This window comes from Balaenoptera acutorostrata, chromosome 3 (genome assembly GCF_949987535.1).
Source record: "Balaenoptera acutorostrata chromosome 3, mBalAcu1.1, whole genome shotgun sequence".
NCBI lineage: Eukaryota > Metazoa > Chordata > Mammalia > Artiodactyla > Balaenopteridae > Balaenoptera > Balaenoptera acutorostrata.
In genome coordinates, this window is record NC_080066.1 from 69,743,004 (window position 1) to 69,766,017 (window position 23,014).

Genomic DNA, 23,014 nt, shown 5'->3' on the forward strand with positions numbered 1-23,014 from the left:
GAGGTGCTTGGTGCTGCCCTATGAACTGAATGCTAATTATCTTCTTCCCACGAAGTGTGTGTGTGCCCCAGCTCTGTGACAGTCTGACTGACCAAGCCAAATGCTTCTTCTCTGACCCTACCTCCCCCCTCTCCTACATCCAATTACTCACCAAATTCAGTTTATTCCACCTCCTGAATACTTTTCAAACATGCTAAGGCTGTCTTAATGGAAAGCCCACATAATTTCTGATCAGGCCTATAAGCACAGTAAGTTCCTAACTGTCCTTCCCCATCCACTTTCCACAACCCCATCAGAGTGATTTTTCTGAAACACAGATCTGGTTGTGTTGATCCCCTGCTTAAAACTCTTTCACCTCCCTCCCCTCCATCCCTGCAAATGCCTTCAGGCACAATGTGTAAAGATCCTTCTAAATGTAGCCATTGCCTCATCTCTTTTAATACTTTGCCAAGCACTGCAGCCATACTGAACTCCGCACGGGCCTCAAGTTATCTCTGAGGCTAACTCCTACTGGCCCTTTGGGCTTCCCTTCTCTGTGGAGCTCTCTGGTATATTATCACCTCCTTCATTCTCTCTCCTCTCTGTGTTTCCCCAGCACCTTGTCCACACTTTTAGTATATGTAGAATTTATATGACTGCAAACATCATTAAATGCCTTGTCATAAATACCCTTTTATGTGAGGGGGTTAAAACAACAGTCACTGTGCTCCTCTGAGAGCTCATTAAGTCTCATGCCACGTATACTGCCTGCAGTTTAGTTTAATATTTATTTATTGTTTACTTATTTATTTATTTTGGCTGTGCTGGGTCTTAGTTGCAACATGCGAACTCTCAGTTGCAGCATGTGAGATCTGTTCCCCCACCAGGGATTGAACCCGGGCCCCCTGCATTGGGAGCTCAGAGTCTTACCCACTAGACCACCAGGGAAGTCCCTTCATGCAGTTTAGTTTAAAGTTATCTACTCATATATGACTGTTTACTAGCCTGTCTCCCTGACTAGAGTAGAAACTCTTTAATGGTGGCAACTGTATCTTACTCATTCCCTATTCCCAGTACCTAGCTTTGGGATTAATACAGGTTTACAGAATGATTGTTTGGGCTATAATCGGTGGTTTTCAAATTATAATCTATGGAACTCTAAGGACTTTTATGTGGGTGCCATGAGTGGGATGGGGACAGGGTAGAGATCTAAGCTTCCTATCCTTTGATCAAACCAGAAAGCCTTCGAAGTCCAATAAAAATTTTGTTTAACTTTTGTGTGTCAAAGGACACCATCAAGAAAGTTAAAGTCAATCCACAGAATGGGAGAAAAAATGTAGTCTAGTATCCAGAATACATAAAGAACTCTAGGCACTTCCCTAGCGGTCCAGTGGTTAAGAGTCCGCCTTCCAATTCAGGGGACGTGGGTTCAATCCCTGGTCGGGGAACTAAGATCCCACATGCCACGGGGCAACTAAGCCTGTGCTCTGGAGTCCGCGCGCCACAACTAGAGAGAAGCCCTTGTGCCGCAATGAAAGATCCCACGTGCTGCAACGAAGACACGATGCAGACAAATAATAAATAAATTAATTAATTTAAAAAGAACTCTAACAACTCAAAACTAATAATTAAAAAGGAAAAACCAATTTAAAAATAGAAAATGCATTTGAATAGAATTTAAAAGAAAATATTCAAATGACCAATAAACACATGAAAATATGCTCAACATCATTAATCATAAGGGAAATGCAAATCAAAACCACAATGAGAGACTACTTTACATCCATTAGGATGACTACAATTCAAAGGAAAAAAACCCCCAGAAAATAACAAGTGTTGGCAAGTATGTGGAGAAATCTGAAATCTCATAAATTACTGATGGGAATGTAACATGGTGCAGTTGCTGTGAAATACAGTTTGAAAGTTCATCAAAAAGTTAAACACAGGGGCTTCCCTGGTGGCACAGTGGTTAAGAATCTGCCTGCCAGTGCAGGGGACACGGGTTCGAGCCCTGGTCCGGGAAGATCCCACATGCTGCAATTAGGCCCGTGTGCCACAACTACTGAGCCTGTGCTCTAGAGCCCACGAGCCACAACTACTGAGCCCACGTGCCACAACTGCTGAAGCCTGCACACCTAGAGCCCGTGCTCCACAACAAGAGAGGCCACTGCAATGAGAAGCCCACGCACCGCCACGAAGAGTAGCCCCCGCTCGCCGCAACTAGAGAAAGCCCACATGCAGCAATGAAGACCCGACGCAGCCAAAACTAACTAAATAAATAAATTTATTTAAAAAAAAAATTAAACACAGAATTTTCATATGACCCAGCAATTCCACTACTAGGTATATATATCCAAGAGAATTGAAAACAAAACATACATCCACATAAAAACTAGTACACAAGTGTTCACAGCAACATTATTCATAATAGTCAAAAAGTGGAAACACCCCAAATGTTAATCAACTGATGAACAGATAAACAAAAATGTGGTATATCCATACAATGGAATATTACTTGACCATAAATATATATGAAGTACTGATAAATACTACAACATGGATGTACCTTGGAAACATTATGCTAAATGAAAGAAACAAAACACCAGATATTGCATGGCCCAATTTATATGAAATGTCCACAACAGGGAAATCTATAGAGACAGAAAGTAGATTAGCTAGTGGTTGCCAGGATTGGAGGGGAGAGGGGAACTAGGAGTTACTGTTAACAGGTACAGGGTTTCTTTATGAAGTTATGGAAATGTTCTGGAACTGAGCTGTATACTTTATAAGAGTGAATTTTATGTTATGTAAATTATACTTAAATAAAAATGTCAAAGTAAAAAATAGAAAACAGAAATAAGTTTCTCTGTGATGATCTCTGAACTTAGCAGTCCTTTTCAGCTGGATAGAATGGGCCTCAGTAGAAGAAAAGACAAACTTAGACCACATGCTATTTTCTGTAGGACTAGCCCTGCTAGAAAAAAATCCCTATTTTAATTTACTTCAAGGAGCGTCTGCTTGAGCCATGATCTCTACTAGGTGTGGGGATAAATCCCTGTGCTGGATGACTTTATGATACAGTGGGAGACAAACTCACAAACTAAATTTGATTCCATATGATTAACAATAATAAAGCTTTGTAAACATGCTATGCTGAATTATGCCTAGCACTGGGTGGGCATGGGGCAGGATGGAAGAAATGGGAAGGTAACAGAGACAGCTTCAAAGAGGACATCACATTTGAGCTGAGCCTTGGAGAACACTTAGGCATTTACAAAGTAAAAAACGGGAGGCCGTTCCAAGCAGAGTGAGGAACACAACCCTAAGTATGGAAGTGTGGGGCAGCCATCAAGACTAATGATGGACCCAAAGTGAGGCCGAAAAAAACATGGGTGTGAATCTCAAATGCTGTGCTAAGAGGTTCAGACATTACCCTATAGGCAGGGTTTGGCAGGTTGAGATCTGTATTTTTTAAAAGATAATCCTGTGGAGGTAGGGTGGTAGGAGAAACAAGGCAGAGAGAAAAGCTTAGAAGCTTGTTATGGTTATATGTGGTTATAAAGCAGACTCTTCTCTTCATTTTCTTCTCCCTTCCCAGTCCTCTCTTTTCTCACCCCCTTCTTCAGGTATCACCCTCTTCTAGAACAGAGATGTCAGCCGCCTCTCAGTTTGCCCAGCTCATGTGGAAGTGTTAGCTGTGTGATTAACCTCCATCCTCTTCTTTACTAAGCTGCCAGGTGGGGGTTAGCATCAAACACTGCTTCCTTCCAGCACTGGACATGTTTGCTGGCATTGCTAGAAAACATCAGAGGAGCCAGGTCTAAGTGAAGAGTCCACATGAAGCCTCTTGTGAGCTCAGGAGTTTCGTGGCGTGGATGATTGGCTCCATTCGTGCCTCTTTTTAGTACCACTGTAATGATGTGCATATGCCAGCCAGGCAGATAAGTAAATAGTGGAGGCTCTCTTATGTCTCAATTAAATTTTATGATTAAACAGAGTCATAAAAACTCACAGAAGACAAAGCCTTTTATAAATGGAATTTTGTAACGATGGGCTATTAAATATGTTTTGGACCAAGAGAGTCTGTTCCCATCTTAAGCAAGCCCACTTTACTCCTCCTCATCATTGAGGACCCAAGGCCAGGTCCCACAGCAACACCCCCCCAGCCCCCTCGCCCCAACCTCTTCTTGCCCATCACTCAGCTGGCCACTTCCTTTCCATCGTCCTCTCCCCTATCCCCACTGTGGCCTTCCTGTCAATCCTTTTCAAGCTACACACCTTACAGGGAAAGCCATCATCTCCCCTACCTTCCAGACTGGGGCACAAAGGTCCTCCTCTTAAAGCCGTGATTTGCCCTGGCTCTAGCTGTCTATTGGCCTGGAACCCTGGCATTGTTACAGTGATTCCAGTATCCTGATGGTGTCATATCCAAGAAACTGTTACTTAATCTAAGGTCACAGATTTATACCGATATTTCCTTTTAAGAGTTTCAGTCTTAGCTGTGAAACACTTACATTTAGGTCTTTGATCCAATTTGAGTTAGTTTTTGTATATGATGGGAAAAAAATTCATTATTTTGCATGTGGATCTCCAATTGTTCCAGCATCATTTGTTGAAAAGACTATACTTTCACCATTAAAGGGTCTTGGCATCCTCATCAGAAAACAACTGACCGTGGACATACGGGTTTATTTCTGGACTCTCAACTCCATTTCACATGTCTATCCTTATGCCAGAACCACACTATCTTGATTACTGTAACTTTGTAATACGTTCTGAAATCAGGAAACCTGAATCCTCTTTGTTCTTTTTTCCCCAAGATTGCTTTGGCTACTCTGACTCCTTTGCATTTCCATATGAATTTTGGGATCAACTCATCCATTTCTGCAAAAGAGCCCACTGGGATTGTGACAGGGATTGCACTGAATCTGTAGATCAATTTGGGGAGCACTGCCATCTTAACAATATTAAGTCTTCCATTCCATGAATGTGGAATGTCTTTCTATTTATTTAAGTCTTTAATTTCTTTCAAAGATAATTTATAATTTATAATTTTCAGTGTATAAGTTTTCCACTTCGTTTGTTAGACTTATTCCTAAGTATTTTATTCTTTTTGATGCTAACTGTAACTTGAAGTGTTTTCTTAATTTCACTTTCGAATTGTTCATTTTGGGTTACTAATATATTGAATTACAACTGATTTTGTGTTTTGATTTTATATCCTATCATTTAGAAGATACTTCTGATCAGGTATAAAACATGACTTATAGGAATTCACTTTTTACTGGTAAAAGGAATAAATAAACAGATGTATAAACCAGGGATTTGTTAATTGTCCTGCTGAGCACCTACAGATGTTAGACAGAAATTTATTTTTAGCTATAATATGCTTGAAACACACACACACACACACACAGTAATAATCCATTTTTCTGGCTGTCATATTTTAGATAACCTGAACATTCTGAAACACATCTGTGAAGTCAAAAATGATTTGCAAGAAACTTTCAAGCCCTTCTGTCTGACATTTATTTTTTTCCTTTTTTGACCTTGCAAACTTCTTCTCATCCTGTAAGACCTAGCTTAAATGTCACATCTCCTGATCTACCCCCAGAACAAACCCCCTTCTAGCAGAACAAACCCTCCTGTTTCTGGGTTGTATAGTATGCATCCTATAACGAAGCATAATTATTCATTTCCATACTCTTATCTTTTCCAAGTCTGTGGCCTTCTTGGGGGCAGGCTCAAGGGGGAAGTCCCCACTTCAGTCTTTGCAATTCACGGTACCTCAATCCACTGATGTCCTGGCTGGCTCCAGCCAGCCTGGGATTTGGTGACTCAGATATCACTGCTCTGTTCCCACCTGCCACATCACCAATGTGGCCAGCCCTTTGTTGCCAGCCAAACTGGGAGCCCAGGCACTGGGGAGAGCATTAGATGGCCACATAGCCTCCTGAGTCCCAGCACACTGTATTGGCCCAGGATTTGGGACTATGCCTCTGCCTTTCTACCCTGACTCACAAATCTAATCTGCAGTTGACCTGGGAGACTTGCCTGGAAGAACAGTCCTCTCTAGGCTTGGAAGCTGCCCTGAGCATGGCCTGGTCAACTTCGGCTGGCATACAGTGGGCACTTTTGAGGACTATCTGCTGAATGAATGAACACAAGCCCACTCATTTTACTTCATCAGCCTCAATCTCTCTTCTCAGACGAGTGGTTTGACCTTACACATACCACTTGGGTATCTGATTTCATTTGATACCTTTAATTTTGCTAGGGTCACCGTCAGGAGTGCAAAGACTGAGACAAGATGATCAGATAACTGGGGCAGCCAGTAGTCACTGACAAGAATGAGGAGTGACTATAGAAAACAGAGGTGATCACAAGAGAGAACACAAGAAAAGCACCAAGCAGAGCAGCACACCCATGTAGGGGTCATTTAGTTTGGGAGCAAATGGCTCTCTACTCCTCAAAAAGCCCAAGCATATCACTGAGTGCCAAGGCCAAACACACAAGCAAAATGGCTGGTAAGATTCAATGAAAGAACAAGGCAAGATCCCCATAATTCTACAGCCCTATAGGGCATCAATACATCAAAGTTTAGTTCAGTACCATGTTCAAAACAGGGACCTGAGTCATCAAGAAAAGGTTATGATACCTTTTATAAAACCTTTATATCAATGAAATGATAGTCACTATACTTTATCAACAGGCTGCCAAGAGCAAATACATTTTAGAAACATTCTTTCTAAAAAATGCAGATTTTCTCACTGATGTCAGAGCTTAAAGTAGTATCAGTTAGCTAGACAGCAAGGGCCACCTCATTCCCCAATGATATCCGATGGCTAAGGCATCATGGCACGCATAGACACACATCACTTACAATGAACCAAAGTACTTTACAACTCAGATATTCAGGGACTTGGAGAGGGCCTGATTATGGGTTTTACAGTAAGAAGTTCTATTTAGAGAAGCAACTTTGAGGCAAAGATGGTATCTCTAAGACAGCACACATATCCTGAGTTAGCCAGGTCCAAACCAGACAAGCTCCACCTCCTAAAATTAAACTAAATTTCCCAGATTTCTCTTCGGAGCCTGATTCTCTTGGTACCTTGGCTACTCATCCAGTTCCTGTTCTGTGGTTCAAATTTCATGTTCATGATTCTTACTACTCTGTTTAACTTTTGGTGTCTTTATTTGGATATGTGGTGGCTGACTCTGGCTTTGTCCCACGATTCCACCTCCTGACTCTCAACTCCTGACATTCACCCCTGGCTACTCTAGCGCTGGCTCCTATCCACTTGATCTTGTTTTACTACTTCTTTGTTCTTTGCCAGGCCATGCTAGGAGGTCAAGGTACATCCACATAATAATAAATAAAGTACGTTACACTGGGCTTTGCTTAGCTATTTTGTACACGACTCCAAATATATCCATCTTGTTTGAATTAGATTCCCTTCGGGTGGTACTTTTTGATTTGACTTTTCCCGAAGAGAAACAGCACATACTGTCATTGGATAGCCATTTCATAATGAGGTATATCCCATGCCCAAAGAGTAAGATGGTTCAAATCCTGGCTGGTTACATTCATTCAGAAATAGAAGCCTTAAATGTCAGATGTAAATGAAGATAGACAGTTAACTGTCCTCTGGGATCTAAAAGGGCAGACTTAGCCATTACGGAAGAGGTTCTCAAACTTTCATGTGCAAAGAGTTGGGAAGCTAGTAAAATGTAGATTCCTGGGCTCTACCCCTAGAAAGTCTAATTCAGAGATCTGGGTCCAAGAATCTGCATTTTAAACAAGAGTCTTAGGTAATCCTGATGTAGTTAGTCCTTGGACTACCCTTTGAGAAACACTATATCACAGCAATGAGAAATCTGACAAACATGGGGCAAGCACAGTAATTAAAAGATCCCACCAATCCTTCCTTTCTTAGAAGCTATGATGCACCTTGCCTCAGGCAGGTCACCTGGCCAACTCTTTCCTAATACTCTTATTCCCAATCATCAGCTTGGTTCCAAGATCAACTTAATGTTTGTTTTAAAAATATATGTGAATTTCCCAAGTTTCCATAAAAAAGATATTTGAATGTTTTAAGAGTAAATGGGAATAGATGTCTAAGTTATAGTTTTCTCTCAACTGAGGAAGAAGTGCTATAAAGAAAAATATACGATTTAAGCTACAAGCTATTGTCCTTCATCACACATACTTCTCTTCTTAGAACATCTCCCTATGACGATTTCAAAAGCCTCAAGATTTTACCCAAATCAAACAAGTAAAATATATTAAATTTAATAGCAATCACTGCTACTTTAAATAAGGAATGAAAACATCCATCTGATCCAGAAAACCTTCAAGTGAGCTCTCCAGCAATACCTATATTACTGGTGAAGGTATCTGTACCTGAACATTCTGATGCCCAGGAGCCTGGCAGACCAAGAACAGCAGAGCCCAGGAAAGACGGCAGTCTGTGCACTTGACTGGGTAGGCCATTTCCCTGGGCATGTCCCTAAGCAATCCTGAAGGGGGAGCTCAGGAAAATCAGTTTAATTGGGAGGATCCTGATGGCCATAGGATGCTTTTGGAATCTAAGATGACAGAAGATATTGATGAGCTATTAGATCCAGGAGGCCTGTCTGATATTTGAGATAATGGGGCCTCCATTTGTTTCAGGACGATGCCTTCATTTCTGCACTAACATGGTTTATGGCTTGCAAGGGATATGTGGACTGACTGATGCAGACATTAAGGATGTTGGAGCTCCATTCTTACTATTATTGTGATATGTGTATGTGTTTGTTTTTTTCCTAGGAGGATCTTTATTTTTTTCTCCCAAATCTCATAACTGGTTATACAGACGTTTAATTGAGAGGAATAATTATGAATTATGCTATTTTTTCTTTCAAACTTTCCTATCTGAATCATTTATTGCCGACATTACAAGCATTTTAAATATTGTAAAATTAAAGTTTAAAAAATAAACATTGCTAGCAGGCAAGCTCAAGCCCAGAAAAACTCAGTTTTTAAAAAACATTAATGTTTCTTAATCAGAGTCTTGTATACTGTAAGACTGCTAATTTACAGGAAAAAAAGGAATTTAAAGTCAGCAACAAAATTAGTTGATTGAGAATGAAATTCAGGTAGCTTAACTCCATGAAGGCAAAGGGACAGTGAAACTCGATGGATAAGGATGATCAGAGGTAGGATGACTTAACATGTGAGAATACTAGTTAAAAGCACAAAAAGTTAGGAGTATATTCTGGGGAAAATGCCTAATTAGGAAATTAAAGCTGAACTGTTGACCTAGAGCTTCTGAACACTTTTATCACTCTGCTATGCTTTCGGTAGATAAAGCAAGGAGGACAAATTTTATCCAGCTTATGTTTGCTGTTCAACTCTAACTCTTGTCTACTGAATGACTTTAAATATGTGTTACGGAAAAAATGATACCACTTTAATTTCCGGCTCCATCCCCATCTGGCCAGAGAGAGGATAAATTAATATTATTGTGTTTTGTCTTTAGGGCTTCTGATGCCCCCAAGGACCAGCCTGTGGGACAGTCTGTTTTGGCAGAGAGTCTCGGCTGGAATCAGAAGAGCAGGATTCAGGACAAGGCCAGTTCACGTAACACAGCTCAGAGCCATACAACACAACTTGCTCCGAGGATGTTGGGCATTGTGCTTCATTAGGAAACAAAATATAAACTTTCCACACCATTAGGAATGACTTTAGGAGTGAAAGCACATAAGACGATGCCTCACCTCATCAACAATGCACTGCAGAAGCTGGAGAGGCTGCAATGGGAAAGAAGAAAGGAAAAAGTATTAGCTTCTATGCAATATCTTTACAGTGGAGTGGAAAGAAAAAATCATTAATGCAATAAAATACAGCAAGATTAATCAACAACAGCAAACTCTTATAAAAACATTGATGTTCAGGGTGTTCTATTATTTCTAATGGTACCTAATCTAATACAGGCAGTTAAAGGTTTGCATTTTCTTCAAAATGCAATTTGCTAAGTTTAAAACAAGGCATTCAAGCATGCAAAGGAAGCAGCCATCAGGAAAAAGAAAAGTGAATTTTTTTCTGAACTCATAAAGCTTACCATTAAAGATCCCTGGTTTTTCTGAATCTGAAAAAAGGCAATATGTAATTAGCATGTCATAATCAAAATGACTCACTTGGACACATTATGATCACTGAGAGAAAATTATTGCATTGCTGGTGGCAATTTGTGGGCATGTGTTAACACAATTTACATAATGAAAATACACAAATGTTAATAGCTCGCTTCTCATTTATAGGCGAAAGTCAGCAGAATGTTAATTTCACACAACACTTTTTAGTACCCTCCAGGTTGTATTAGAATAGGGAGAAAAACCATAATCCATTTCAAAAGGCTGTTTACGATTCAGATATAAATAATGTTTTATATTGCTAGATTGTGAACACTGGGCTTAATGTTGCAATCATTGCTAATGTTATGAAGCTCACTCTTTTTAAATTAAAAACCGATTTATTTAAAATTGAAATTAAATCATAGTCAGAAATTAGAATTTTGGATTCCTGCCAGTGTCTGCTCACAATCCCCTATTTTGTGAAGAAAACTTTAATTATGTGGTTGAAGTATTTGCCTCTGACTCAGGAGTGGGTAAAGATTCCACCTTTTCCAAAGTTCCTTCAGCAGGGCAGCAATGCTTTCTGGGAAAATCAAATTCATGCAAGTTTAACATTGGTTTTCAGGGGATAAGAGCAGAGTCAAAGAAGATGCCTGTTCTGGAGGCAGCTGCTCACACAGCTGACACCGATAAACCACATCTCTTAGAAAGTTACTAAAATGTGACACCAAATTAACAAAACATCCACTTAGTAGTTAAAGTATTAAACACTTCAATGTGCGCCCCCCAACCAAAAAAAAAAAAAATGCCTGCAGTTATTACAAACTCAATGAAAATGGAGTCCCAGGTACTAAATTTCCTAAGGAGGAAAATTTCAGGAACCAAATATAGCTATTGAGGAGTCAGTTGTTTGCTGTGATAACTGTGCTTCAACCAGCTGGTAAAATATAGATAAACTAGTTAATAGTCCCTTATATGCTTTTAAAAGTTCTTTCACATACACGTTCTCATTAGATCTCACAACCACCCTGAGCTTGGCAGGGATGGTCATCTCTAGTCTATGATGGGAAAAACCGGGCCTCCCAGAGGTGGGGCAGGCCCAAGGCCACAGGAGCAGGCTGTGGTTGTGCTGGGGCCTCTCCCGTGCTCCTTTCTCTCCAGCATCATATCTGCCTACAATCACAGCATTCCTTAAAAACAACTGGATTTGCATGCGTTTATACTTGGCATGGTAAAGTTGATAAATTATCAGTTTTGGCACGTGCGTTCTTCTCAACTAGACTGTTATCCTCAAGGGCAGAAGCCATGTTTTTGCATTTCTTTTGCATCCCTATGGCTGATCAGCAGACCCTTCCACCGAGTGCTAGATGTTTTAAAAAGTGCTTTCCCAGGTATTATCTCAACTGAACATGGTCCCCACTCATTCCTGCTCTTGGCTCCTCATCATGCCCTCCCCAATCACCACTCCCTGAAACTTCCACCTCAGGTTGATTGGCTCTTAGTCTACTTTGATAGTTCCTACTGAATGTTGTCCTGAGGCGCTTCTTGTTCCTCTGGCCAATGAGTACTTCTGCGTAAGGGTCTGCGGGGTGGGGGTGGGGGGAAGATTTACATTAAAAAGGAAGACAGAGCTGTTAACTACCACCTTGGAGTGGTTAGGGTTTTAGTAACAAGCTACAGCACCTTTAAAAAATCATGAAAAAACCCAGGTAAATTCTCCTATGAGATATCTTTGGTGTTTGCTTTTACAGTTGGTCCTTGATCAACATGGGTTTGAACTGTGCAGGTCCACTTACATGTGGGGCTAGTTTTCATTAGTAAATACTACAGTACTAAATGGTCCATGGTTGGTTGAATCCATGGATGTGAAGGAACCTCAGATACTCGGAAATTGGGGGCCGACTAAATTATATGCAGATTAACCCCCTCGTTGTTCAAGGGTCAACTGTATTTTTTTAAAGTACCCACACATAAGCACCGCCTCCCCCAAACATTCTCAGTAAGATATATCTACTTCAACAGGAGAGTTACTTTTTCTAATGTACACAGAATTAGAAAGCTGTTTTTGACATCAAAGAGAATGTTTTTCATAAATTTCCAATAGTCAGGGGGATTACAAATTCTCTGAGGAAAACATGTAGCAAACATTTTAAGTGATATGTTTCAAAATGAATTCAGGAATGGATTGTGAGACACTGTTCCCAGTAACGTGAGTTGCGTGAACTAAATGAAAATTTCCTCATAAACTGAGACCTTAGAAAAAGTTTCCACCCTGCCCTAATCTGTGGGTTAAAAGCATGGTTTAAGACAGCTTAAAATTGTACTATTTTAACACTTGCTCCTTACTACAAGAAAAGGAGAAACAGCAATATCAAAGTCTGTTTTATGATCTTATAACCATATTGTTATACTGTTTTGCCCAGGTTTTTAAAGGCAGACGCTGTTAACAGGTTTTATCACACAGTTTTGATAGCAACATACTACATGAAATCATCTTCATAAATTTTGTATTAAGGTAGCAGTGACAGTACCTGAAATTGATTCAAAATGCTTAAGATACTCACTTACTTTTTAACAGTTACACAATGCAGTGACATATCTTCTATTTCGCAAGAATCTGATGATGCAACATCACTGTAATTGATTCATTTCTCAATTAAATAAAGCTACTGTGTTTTTCTTTATATGAATGCCACATAGACCATAGAGTTAGATGTATTATCTCCTTTCTCTGTCTCAGATACATGGCCTTAAGTGCTATATTCTGTTCCTCTGTTAATTCCACCAGAAAATTTAATGTCACGGTCATATTTTTCAAATTCTGAACTGCCATAAACTCAACTGTATTTATATTAGGCATATTTTTCACTACTAAACTCTTTGTTGTTTACCTTTTTCAAGATCACACTACTGTACAGGCACAGCAATCATAAAACAGAGCCAAACAAAGTCAACCTCCAGTCGTGGCCTCTGCTTTTGCACACAGTTCATGAAAAAGTGAAGCCCCTAGTTTTAAAGCACATTAAAAGTGGTACTAAGGGTCCTCAATATAAAATGTTAGCTTCGTGAATGCCTCTCTTGCAAATGCTTAGCTGTGAGAGCAGAGTTCAGAGGGACACAATAACATTGTTAGGGCTCACGTACTGCCTGCACCTCCCAACATATGAGATGCTTTTTATAACTAACTTGTCCAAGTCCACCTTCCTGCCTGTACATTTTGCTTGCGTTGAGTTTTCTATGTCTAACTGATACTTGGGGACAAAGAACAGAACGATAATTGCTCCAGTCATAGGCTTTGCTAATCAGTCTCTAGAACTAGTAGCATTTTGAAACACTGTTTAGACAAACCTCTTCCCTCTTCTGGGCATAGCTTTTTTTTTTTTTTTTTTCTTTCATCAGCCGTTAGGTTCAAGATTTTAAGCCACATTAACAGGGGATAGTTATGCCTCATTCTAATATAAGACAGACCCTTATGTGTTTAAATGGGGAAGAATGACTTCACAACAGGCAAGCCTAAAAATCAGTTAGGTCTGATATTTAGGGTATTACTGCAGTCATATTTACCTTGTATTTCCTTGCAAGGGCCATACAGTTGAGTTGGCAATTAAAAAGCTCCCATAATATGACTTGTGACTTTGGAAAACGAACCTGGAAAGGAAACTGCCAATGCAAAAGTTTGCTCATGGGGCCTCAGCTATTTAATCAATGACTCTGGTGATAAAAATCAACTTTGAAAGGCTCACATTATGCTTCTATCTCTATAGAGGTACTTTTTACACACACAGTGGTGAAGCAGACCTTGCTACCAGCACTTTTATATTATAGTCAGAAGCACAATCAGAAAACTGAAATGAATCCACCTATGTGACTCAGAGAAGACACCAGCTATAGCTTTCATTTTCTCTTTTACTCTCTGAAATTATGGCCTGCCCTGCAGCTCTTGTCTGAGAGATTTATGTGTGACCTGGGTCAGATCTTCCAATATCAGTTGACAAATTTTCTCTTTACATATTTACTGCTTTTCAAGCTTGTGTTATTTTCTCTTAAACAGAAAAAAGAAATATAAAATTAAATTATATGGTTGGGATTTTAAAAGAATATCGTTTTTATTTGTTGTGCTCCTGGAATCACATTCTAGCTTTCAATGTTGAACTCTATTCTCTTTTTAAACTTCAAATTTTAGAAACTGTAGTTATTTTGCAAGGACTCTTTTTTTTGGGGGGGGGGGGTTCCTTTTTTGGCCGCGTCATGCGGCATGTGGGATCTTTGTTCCCCGACCAGGGATCAAACCCGTGCCCCCTGCATTGGAAGTACGGAGTCTTAACCATTGGACCTCCAGGGAAGTCCCAAGGACTCTCTTTTCAAATTAGATTCATTAAGCTATAACTCTGGCTAAATACAAACAGGGATTATGGCAAACTGAGATTTTATATTCAAAATGAAGAATAATGACCTAATTTGTTTTTTGGAGATGGAAGGGACCTCCAAGATCTACTCATTTTGCTGTTAGGGAAACTGACGCTCAGAAGGGAACAGTGCCCAAGGCCACAGATAGAACCTGGCTTAGAACTGCCTGCTGACTCACAAGGCTTCCTAGTATGGGGACAAATGCATAAACTTTGGAGTCAGAAAGATCCCTGGAATTCCAGTCAGATCCCCATGGCTTCAGAAGCTCCCTCCCTTCACTAGGCTTAGGGCTCTTGTCTAGAAAGTAAAGGATGAGCTAGAGGGGCCCAAAGACCCCCCAACCCCCCAAGCTGCCCATTCAAGCATCATGATTCTTTTTCCTACCTGAAGGAGAACTGACACTGGCACTCAATCTGATTGTATCTGGCACTGTGCTGGGTGATAAAACTTAGGGTCACATCACCTCCAATCCATCATAACTTGCAAAAACAAAGTGCCCAAATCTCAAAAAGCCCTCAGTGAGAGAAAAAAACCACTTCCACATGACCACAAACTGAATACATACTGCTTACTAACACTAACTTAAAATAAGAGTACCTAAACAAAGGACTGCTTTTTTGAAAAGGAACAGAACGAAACTTACCCGGGTTAACTACAAATGGGAATTTTGGCAAACTGATATTTTTAGACACTGAATGTATTATGAGACAAAATAAATGAATAATATATATTATTTCTAATAATATAAATGAACAAAAACAATTCACTTGTGCTATCCTATCTCCCCTGTTCATCAGCCTCTGTCCTTGTTCAAGTTCTTATCATGCCTGTGAATCTATTAGCATAGCTTGTATAGGACAAAACAAAACAGAAACAAAAAATAACTCATATCACTTATTTAAACACAAATCAATCACTTAAAAATAAGTGATAAGAGGATTTAGAAAGGGGCTACTCAATAAGGTGTAAGAAGGTCACTATGATTCCCACATTCTAAGATCCACTCACTGGCACCTTCTCCCTGCCCCACACCCCAAACTCGGGCTGGGGTGCTGCATTCAGGAGTGACCAGTTTTAAAAAGTTAAAAATAGATATCCCTGAATTTAACAAACAGCTGGGCGGGCTAGAAAGGCTCCAAGATGCCTAGAGGAGGGCACAGCTCAGATGGGACCAGGCAGAAAATCACTGCAGCCATAAATTAGGTCACTTGGCTCTTACTGCTTCCCGAGTATCAAGGACAATGCATTGTCACACAACACACAACAGCTGGAGCACCAAGGTACGGTGCAACATCATTCATGTGCTGGGTCTGCCAGTCAGTGAGCAGGAAAAAAAGGACCTGATTGCCAGTCTATACTCTTTTATCCCTTGTGTATGTAAAATTGACATAGCTCAGGTCCTCCCCCACACAGGTGTACAAGAGCCAGCGTTAAATCATCTCCCCGGCAAGTAAATGAGAACTGTAATATTTAGACCTAAATTCTGTGAGAAAAGCAGGGGCTTAGGATCACAATTGAAAACGACCAATGTGAATTACAAAACTGACCTTTTCCCTAATGGTACAAGGTCTGGTCAAGGAGTCCATTAAGCACTAGCTTTTCAAAGAAGATTTTAGACATCTGCTGTATCAAACTTTTCTCTTTTCTTTGCTCCAAAAAATGTGTGGGCTTATTTCAGAATCTAGGAAGAATATCTGTTCTTTGTGTATGGGAGAGTGGTGAGAGGGGGAGGTGTTGCTTTTTCTGAGAAAGGCCTGTTGATCATTCTACTCCTTATGGTCAAATAAATCTGCCATAGCAAAAGTTATTTTAGTGTGTCAAAATGTCTGAAAGGTTTTTTCTGGAGCTATCAGTTAGTTTGCATCTCTATTAGCTTAAATCCTCCACATGCCACAGAGTCCAGAACGATGTTCAAGGTCAAGTAGTCCAATTCCTTGTCCCATGTAGAAATTCACTTTATAATATTCCTGACAGGGACTTCCCTGGTGGTCCAGTGGTAAAGAATCCGCCTTCCAATGCAGGGGACGTGGGTTCGATCCCTGGTCAGGGAACTAAGTTCCCACGTGCCGCGGGGCAACTAAGTCCACGTGCCTCAACTAGAGAGCCCACCTGTCGCAAACTAGAGAGCCCATGCACCCTGGAGTCCAGGCACCTCAACTAAAGAGAGAAAACCTGCATGCCACAACTAGAGAGAAGCCCGCACACCGCAACAAAGAGCCCACGCACCTCAACGAAAGATCCTGCGTGCCACAACTACGACCCAATGCAGCCAAGAATAATTAAAAAAAAAAAAAAAAAAAGAGTGGGGGAACCAATGAAAAACAAATATTCCTGACAGACAGCTATCCTGTCTTTGCTAGAAGACTTGCAGTGATGGGATTCCAACGATTCTATCTTGGGTAGCTTGAATTGTTAGGAAGTTCATTCTTATTTTGAGTCCAAATATGTCTTCCTATAAGATGTGCCCATGGTCTGGAGCTGTAGTGATTAAGTCTAATGACAGCTCTTCACATATCTGAAGATAGCTGTCATGCCTCCACAATGTTTTCTTTCCTGAACAAACATCCTATTGATATTTTCTTCCTAGGATCATTTGCTATGTTTGGTTGCCCTCTATCCTTCTCCCTTCCATTAGTAATGACACTCTAACAGCATTCCCCCGCCCCTAAGCAGCCCACGTGCTTCATGGGAAGAAGACTTCGCCCCCAGCTTTAGAGATGACGCATGTGGTTCAGGCTTAAACTAGTTGGCATCACCTAAATGCCCTGGGTGCAGGGAGTTAAACTGGTCCAATCAAACTGAAGCCCAGAGCCTCTGGTTGCTTGTTGGGGGAAAAGAGACCTGCTCTTTCCTTCTAAACTGGGAAGCAGGTCACCCCAGGAACTCCACAGCCATTCTTGGTCTGTGAAGGGAGAAGCCTAATAAGAATAGAGCTCAAAGTGGCTTACCGGCTAAAGTTCTACCTAAAACCAGCGATACTTAGATTTTCGGTCACGCAATTCAATAAATTTCCCTTATGACTTGGGTTTTCTGTGACCTGAACCAGAAAGCTGCCTAGAAGGACCCAAGCATGATTTCACATTCTGCTTTGAGGTTACCTTTCTCTGAGTGTGGTGCCAGATGTGTAGGTTCCTCATAAAGTGTGATATCCACGCCTGAACACATACCTTGCACTGGCTTAGCTCACCTTGCTTTGGACACTATACACTGCTTAGTAAACTGTCATAGAGGCTACAAGTGCATTCACATTTTTGATAGCCACGTCACATAGTTGGCTCAGTGGAGAGAAACAGAGAAGTCTATAAGTCTTGGGCTGAAAAAGAATTACTTCTTTCCTGTACTCTTCTATTTCTTATGTGTTTCATACTGACAGAGTATTTGAGAGTCAAAATGAGTGGATCATTAAACCAATTACAGAATCTAGACAAGTCTGATGAAGTTTCTACCTGTTGTCTTTCCCCTGTAACTGACAGAAAATGCATCAACCTTTTATTTGTTTGGCTGAGGAGAGGCTTGCCCAACACTGAAGCAGACTCACAGACTTGGTGTCTGAAAGCACCTGAAAGGTTTTGTAATCTGACCTAGCTTCCGCCCCATCTGACCCTTGAATCCATCCTTTACGCCCCTGCTGACCGGACTTCTGTCTGAATACATACAGTAATGTGGAGCTTGCGTTTTCTGATTGTCCATTCTACCTCCTGTTCCAGTTCTACCCTAACAGTACAAATCCACATCCTTTCTTACAGAGAATCCTCAAATATCTGAAGACAACTATCACATCTCCTTGGAAGCTTTTATTCTTCAGGTATTAATTAAAAGCCTAAGGATGTGTATTGATTCTTAGTTCCTGCTGATTCTAAAACATGCTATTGCCAACATGTAAAAAAAAGTAAAGTTAAACTAAATCATCAATTCATCAATTCATATATGTTTATGAAGTACTTACTCTGTGCCAGCCACTGTACTAGACTCTAGGACTCAGATGATGGATAAGATATAATTGCTGGTCCACAAAAACAAAGTGACTTATTAAGTTCCCTGAAATTTAGTGGCAGAGCTGAGACTTAAGCACAGGGCTTGCACGCACGTCTAAATGTCACTGAATATTTGTATAAAATATAGTTTGCTGGATTCAGGACGCTGTCAATTTCTAAGACAGCTTCCCCATGCCTCTCAAAACAAGTTATATTTTTAGGCATTGCAAGGAAGGTTTTCTTTGTGAGCTAAGACTCCACATATCGCTCCTTTTTTTTTTTTTTAACCGCGATATATCTGACAACATTTTTTGGCCTGCTGAGATTCTGAGATAAGCTGTAACTGCAGCCAATACATGGTTCATACAGGATTAGGAAAGAAAAAAAATCTTGAAATACAGTCACATATAACCATGTTAATTAACGTGTGTCTTACTGGCTAGACTGTAAATTCAAAATAGGTTTAAAGAGAAGAAGTCATGGATCTAGAATGAACCGAAGAAAGCCTGACTTCTGTTTTAGAGTTTCGGTTCACACCTCTCATATTTTGATATAAGTAAAATAAGGTTTCAATAAACTCTAAGGGAGGACATGGGGAGATGGTGTTGAGTAAGGTGGCTGAAGGTATAGAAAAGAGGAGGAAACTGTTCATACAAGATGAAAGGAGACCACAGAAGTATCTAGTCCAGCATTTTTCAGTCTTTGTTTACCAAATAACTCTTGGTTCATACAAGATATTACTTAGACACATTTTGAAAATTAACAGATAGTGTGTTCGTGTGTGCATGCATGTGTGTATGTGTCAGGGAGTGGATCCCCGCCTACTGTATTTGGCACGTGACTGACCTAGGCCACCTCCATCAGTTTCCAGATGAGGAAACTGAGGTCTGAAAAGAAATAAGGTCAAACAACTAATAGGAACAGCCAGGACCAGAACTCAGGTTAGCTCTGTGTGTGTGGCTGGAAACCATATACTGATAATGATTCAATTTGTCACTTGTTGGGTGTGTCACTTGCTGTACCCCAGTTGCCTCTGCCCTGAGTCACTGAGCATTTCCAGCTGCCTGGCTACCAAGGAGGCATAGGGCTGACCAAAGAGCAGGGGCTGGAGGGAGGCCTTTAGCCGGGAACATTCTTTTGTTTACTGTATTTTACCAAACTGGAGCTAGGACTGGGGTCGAGGTCTCCTCATGCCCAGAATGGTGCTCTCTGAAACCTGTTTCTGAACAGAAAACAAGACAAGCTCCATCACCCTCTTTGGTCTTTCTTTCCCCAGACTTCCTTACCTTCCCCGCATGGTGTCACCGCCTATAGACCCTGACAGTGTACAGCACAACAGAATCTACACTTGGTTCTAACTGCTTTCCTCAGTTTCCCACAATTCTTTGGGGACGACACCTTGGCTCTGAGCGTAAACAGACAACTGCCTCCTTACTTAGCTCCTAGCAATCCCTGGCACCCTCTTTCCACCTGGTGTGTCCTGGGCAATCTCCAGTCTTAAATCGAATCAGCTCTTTGCTCCTTTTGGGCAACTCACTGATTTTTCAATGAACTTAGCTTGTCTGTTTTATTGGCACTAAAGGGGGTTGGGTTCTTAGCATCATTAACATTTTAGTTGAGGAAGAATTCCCAAACTCCCCAGGCATTAATCCAGAACTGTTAAATATCTAAAAAGTAATCTGTACTCAAACAAAGCTTGGCCAGGTCTGCCCCCTTTTTAACTTGGATGCCAATGAGCCCCTAGCCCCAAATCTACCCAAGTTTTCTATACTGAATGGTGATAAGTAAAACACTGGAGTACAATAAAGTTGATGTCTTTGTCTGTTGTTGCTGCTGCTACTACTGCTGTTGAAGACCACTTCCCCCCAGGGGTCCATATCCATCAGCAATTACCTGGCAGGCATGGAGCATCCTACGACAGTAACTTCCATCTCTGCAGACACACCAGTTGGAGGCAGTACTTGAGTGGATGGGTGTGTAAAATAAGGATAGCTATTTGGGCTCAAAGCCTCTGGGTGCCTTCTCTCACTTTCTCCCCCTGCCCCATCCCTCTAGAGTGGGACACAGTCTGATCCTGTTGCCAAATAACTGGTAATCATCAGTGAGTCATTTAATGGCTATGGACCCCCCTTTCCTCCTCTGTAAAATAAATGAGTTGGACTAGACCGTTGTAAGATCTCCTCACATCCTGAAATTCTATGATTCCATGAGGTAGTACCAATGAAACCAAAGGGGGAAAAATGGAAGGTCTTCCAGACCACAAAGTCTAAGAGGGAAAGAAGAGAGCGAAGTCACCCCTAAAAGCCAGACTGGGCACCAAGTTCATTACTTCAAACTTCAATTCTATTTCTGGGCTAAACTGATTATTTAAAAATTGTAAAAGAATCATGGTCCCCAGTTACTGAATTAAAAATGACTAGATTCTGCATATAATTCTATATATTAATGATTGTGATTGTGAATGATAAATTATAACACAAAAAAGAAAGACTGTAAAGGAAGGCTCTTATGGGATCAGAAAAGTAATTCATTTTAGTCCTAACTGGAGTGAGACATGGTCATATATTTTCAGAGTTACATAGGTAAATCCCTAAAGTACTTTCTGGAAATATAAATAATACTAATATTACCTTGCTCTTATTTACCACCTTATTTTTTTCAAAGTGGTCTCTTAGGTATTAGCTCATTTGATCATGACGACCAATCCTCCAGCAGTCTAGAAAATGTTCTACAATGTGCCAAGTTAAATTCATAAAGGGTGGCAGGGAACCCCTCAGAGGCATGTGCCAACTGACCTTAGGGTAGAAATCTTAAAATGCAGTGATTTCCAACCTCAGACTGGCTCTCAGTCATCTCAAAGGGATTCATGAAATTCTCAAGCTCAATTTCATCATCTGGTCTCTGCTACATGTGCCATCTCCATCCTGATACGGCACTTCTCTCCTCTATCATTCTACCAACCCTTTCTTACTTCCCTCCCAGTGTTGCTTTAAAAGTCATCTAAGGACATTCCCAAACTATTAGGGAGATGAATGTCACAGTAGCAGTAGTAACCTATTGAGTTGAAGTACTGCAAGGACACCAAATACAACATGCTGCTTTAGACCTTTATCTTTTACAAGATGACTCTCCTCTTGACTAGAATACCTGGAAAGTTCTTTTCCATCCTTCTAGCCTTACAGTCTCAGCTCAAGCATCATCTACCCTGTGAAACCACAGTTTCCTAAAGTGAGCTGAACTCTTACTCTTGCGGCCAAAGCATAGTACCTCCTGTAGGGCTCCTTTTATATCAACTGTCATTTGTTTATGTTTTTCTTCCCACTGCATTGGACTCTTTGACAGCAGGGACCACATCTGTTTCATTTCTGTACTCCCAGTGCTTCGTACAGTGCCAGGACAGAGTAGATGCTCAATGACAAATACATGTTCAATTAAACTGAGATGTATGTCATAAAATAGTTTAGAAGGTGCTATAAAACCAAACCAACATTGGTTAGTGCTTTTTTAAAAAACAGAGACAATCACTAACCTAGCTGGCTAACTACATATACCTCAATTGAGGTATTAACAAGTAATTTATCTTTAATGGGAAGTTTCACATTTCTAAGCTACCCACATTTGGGGGATGATTTCTCTTCCATTTCTGCTCCATTTTAAAGATATAGTGGGAACCCACCTCTTGTCTCCAGCATAGACTAAGCAAATAAAATTTGAGACCTCTTGATAAGTATGAAATAGATATTGGGAGAAAAATTTGACATAGACAATTAAAAAATTCCTGGGAAGAAGCAAATGTGTATCAGTGAACATCTTCATATAACCTAAATTTCACCCCTGCATTTTATGGAACATAAAATCTGATTTTATGGCTTGAAATATCAGTATATTTTAACTGTCTATATCCTCAATAGTGAGGATGAAAATAAACAACGAATTAAAACATGTAGGCTAGAAATGTTTGGAAAAATAAAACTGCACACATATCACTCTTTTGGACTCTTGCCAATTAAAGGTTAGAACCTGAAGTTGGGATAATAACCCACTGCTGTTTTTTTCTTTGACCAGAGATCTCACACAAAATCTGGATACTTACAGTTTACTAAAATCCTTGATGTTCATATTTCAAAAAGTTCATGCAACAAAGGATAGATTCCAAATACCTCTTTTCAAAGAAGGCAAACTTTTTAGGTTTAATTTTGCAATACTAGGTTGGTCTAGGCATAATTAGTACATTAATACATAAATAAGACAGTGATATCTATAGTGTGAATTTAATACTGAATATAAAACCATATTAAATTGTCAAAATTAGGATTAATAATAATATACTCAAAGGATTTTAAAACATGAATAAAATTAGGTGTAAAAACTCTAGTATTTTGACATTAACTTTTGAAAAATGTTTAATATTTTAAAACAGTTTTAAGAACATACACTTTCTACTTTATTACAAGACAAATACTCTATCCAGAGCACAATTTATTACTACAAAATAAACGTATGTTTAAAAGACAGTCTGTCAATTGAAAAAAAAA

The 23,014-nt window shown here is 40.2% G+C and overlaps 1 protein-coding gene across 3 annotated transcripts in view; it reads right to left on the bottom strand.

Annotated features, from left to right (window-relative positions):
• The window catches only part of MAP2K5 (mitogen-activated protein kinase kinase 5), a 261,514-nt gene that overhangs the window by 49,594 nt on the left and 188,906 nt on the right, over nucleotides 1-23,014 (bottom strand). For all 3 annotated transcript variants that reach the window (XM_007166074.2, XM_007166073.3, XM_057542056.1), the window contains 2 exons: nucleotides 10,086-10,112; nucleotides 9,742-9,774 (listed from right to left, as the gene is read on the bottom strand). In XM_007166074.2, coding sequence (XP_007166136.1) covers nucleotides 9,742-9,774; nucleotides 10,086-10,112 — 60 coding nt within the window. The remainder of the gene's footprint in view (nucleotides 1-9,741; nucleotides 9,775-10,085; nucleotides 10,113-23,014) is intronic.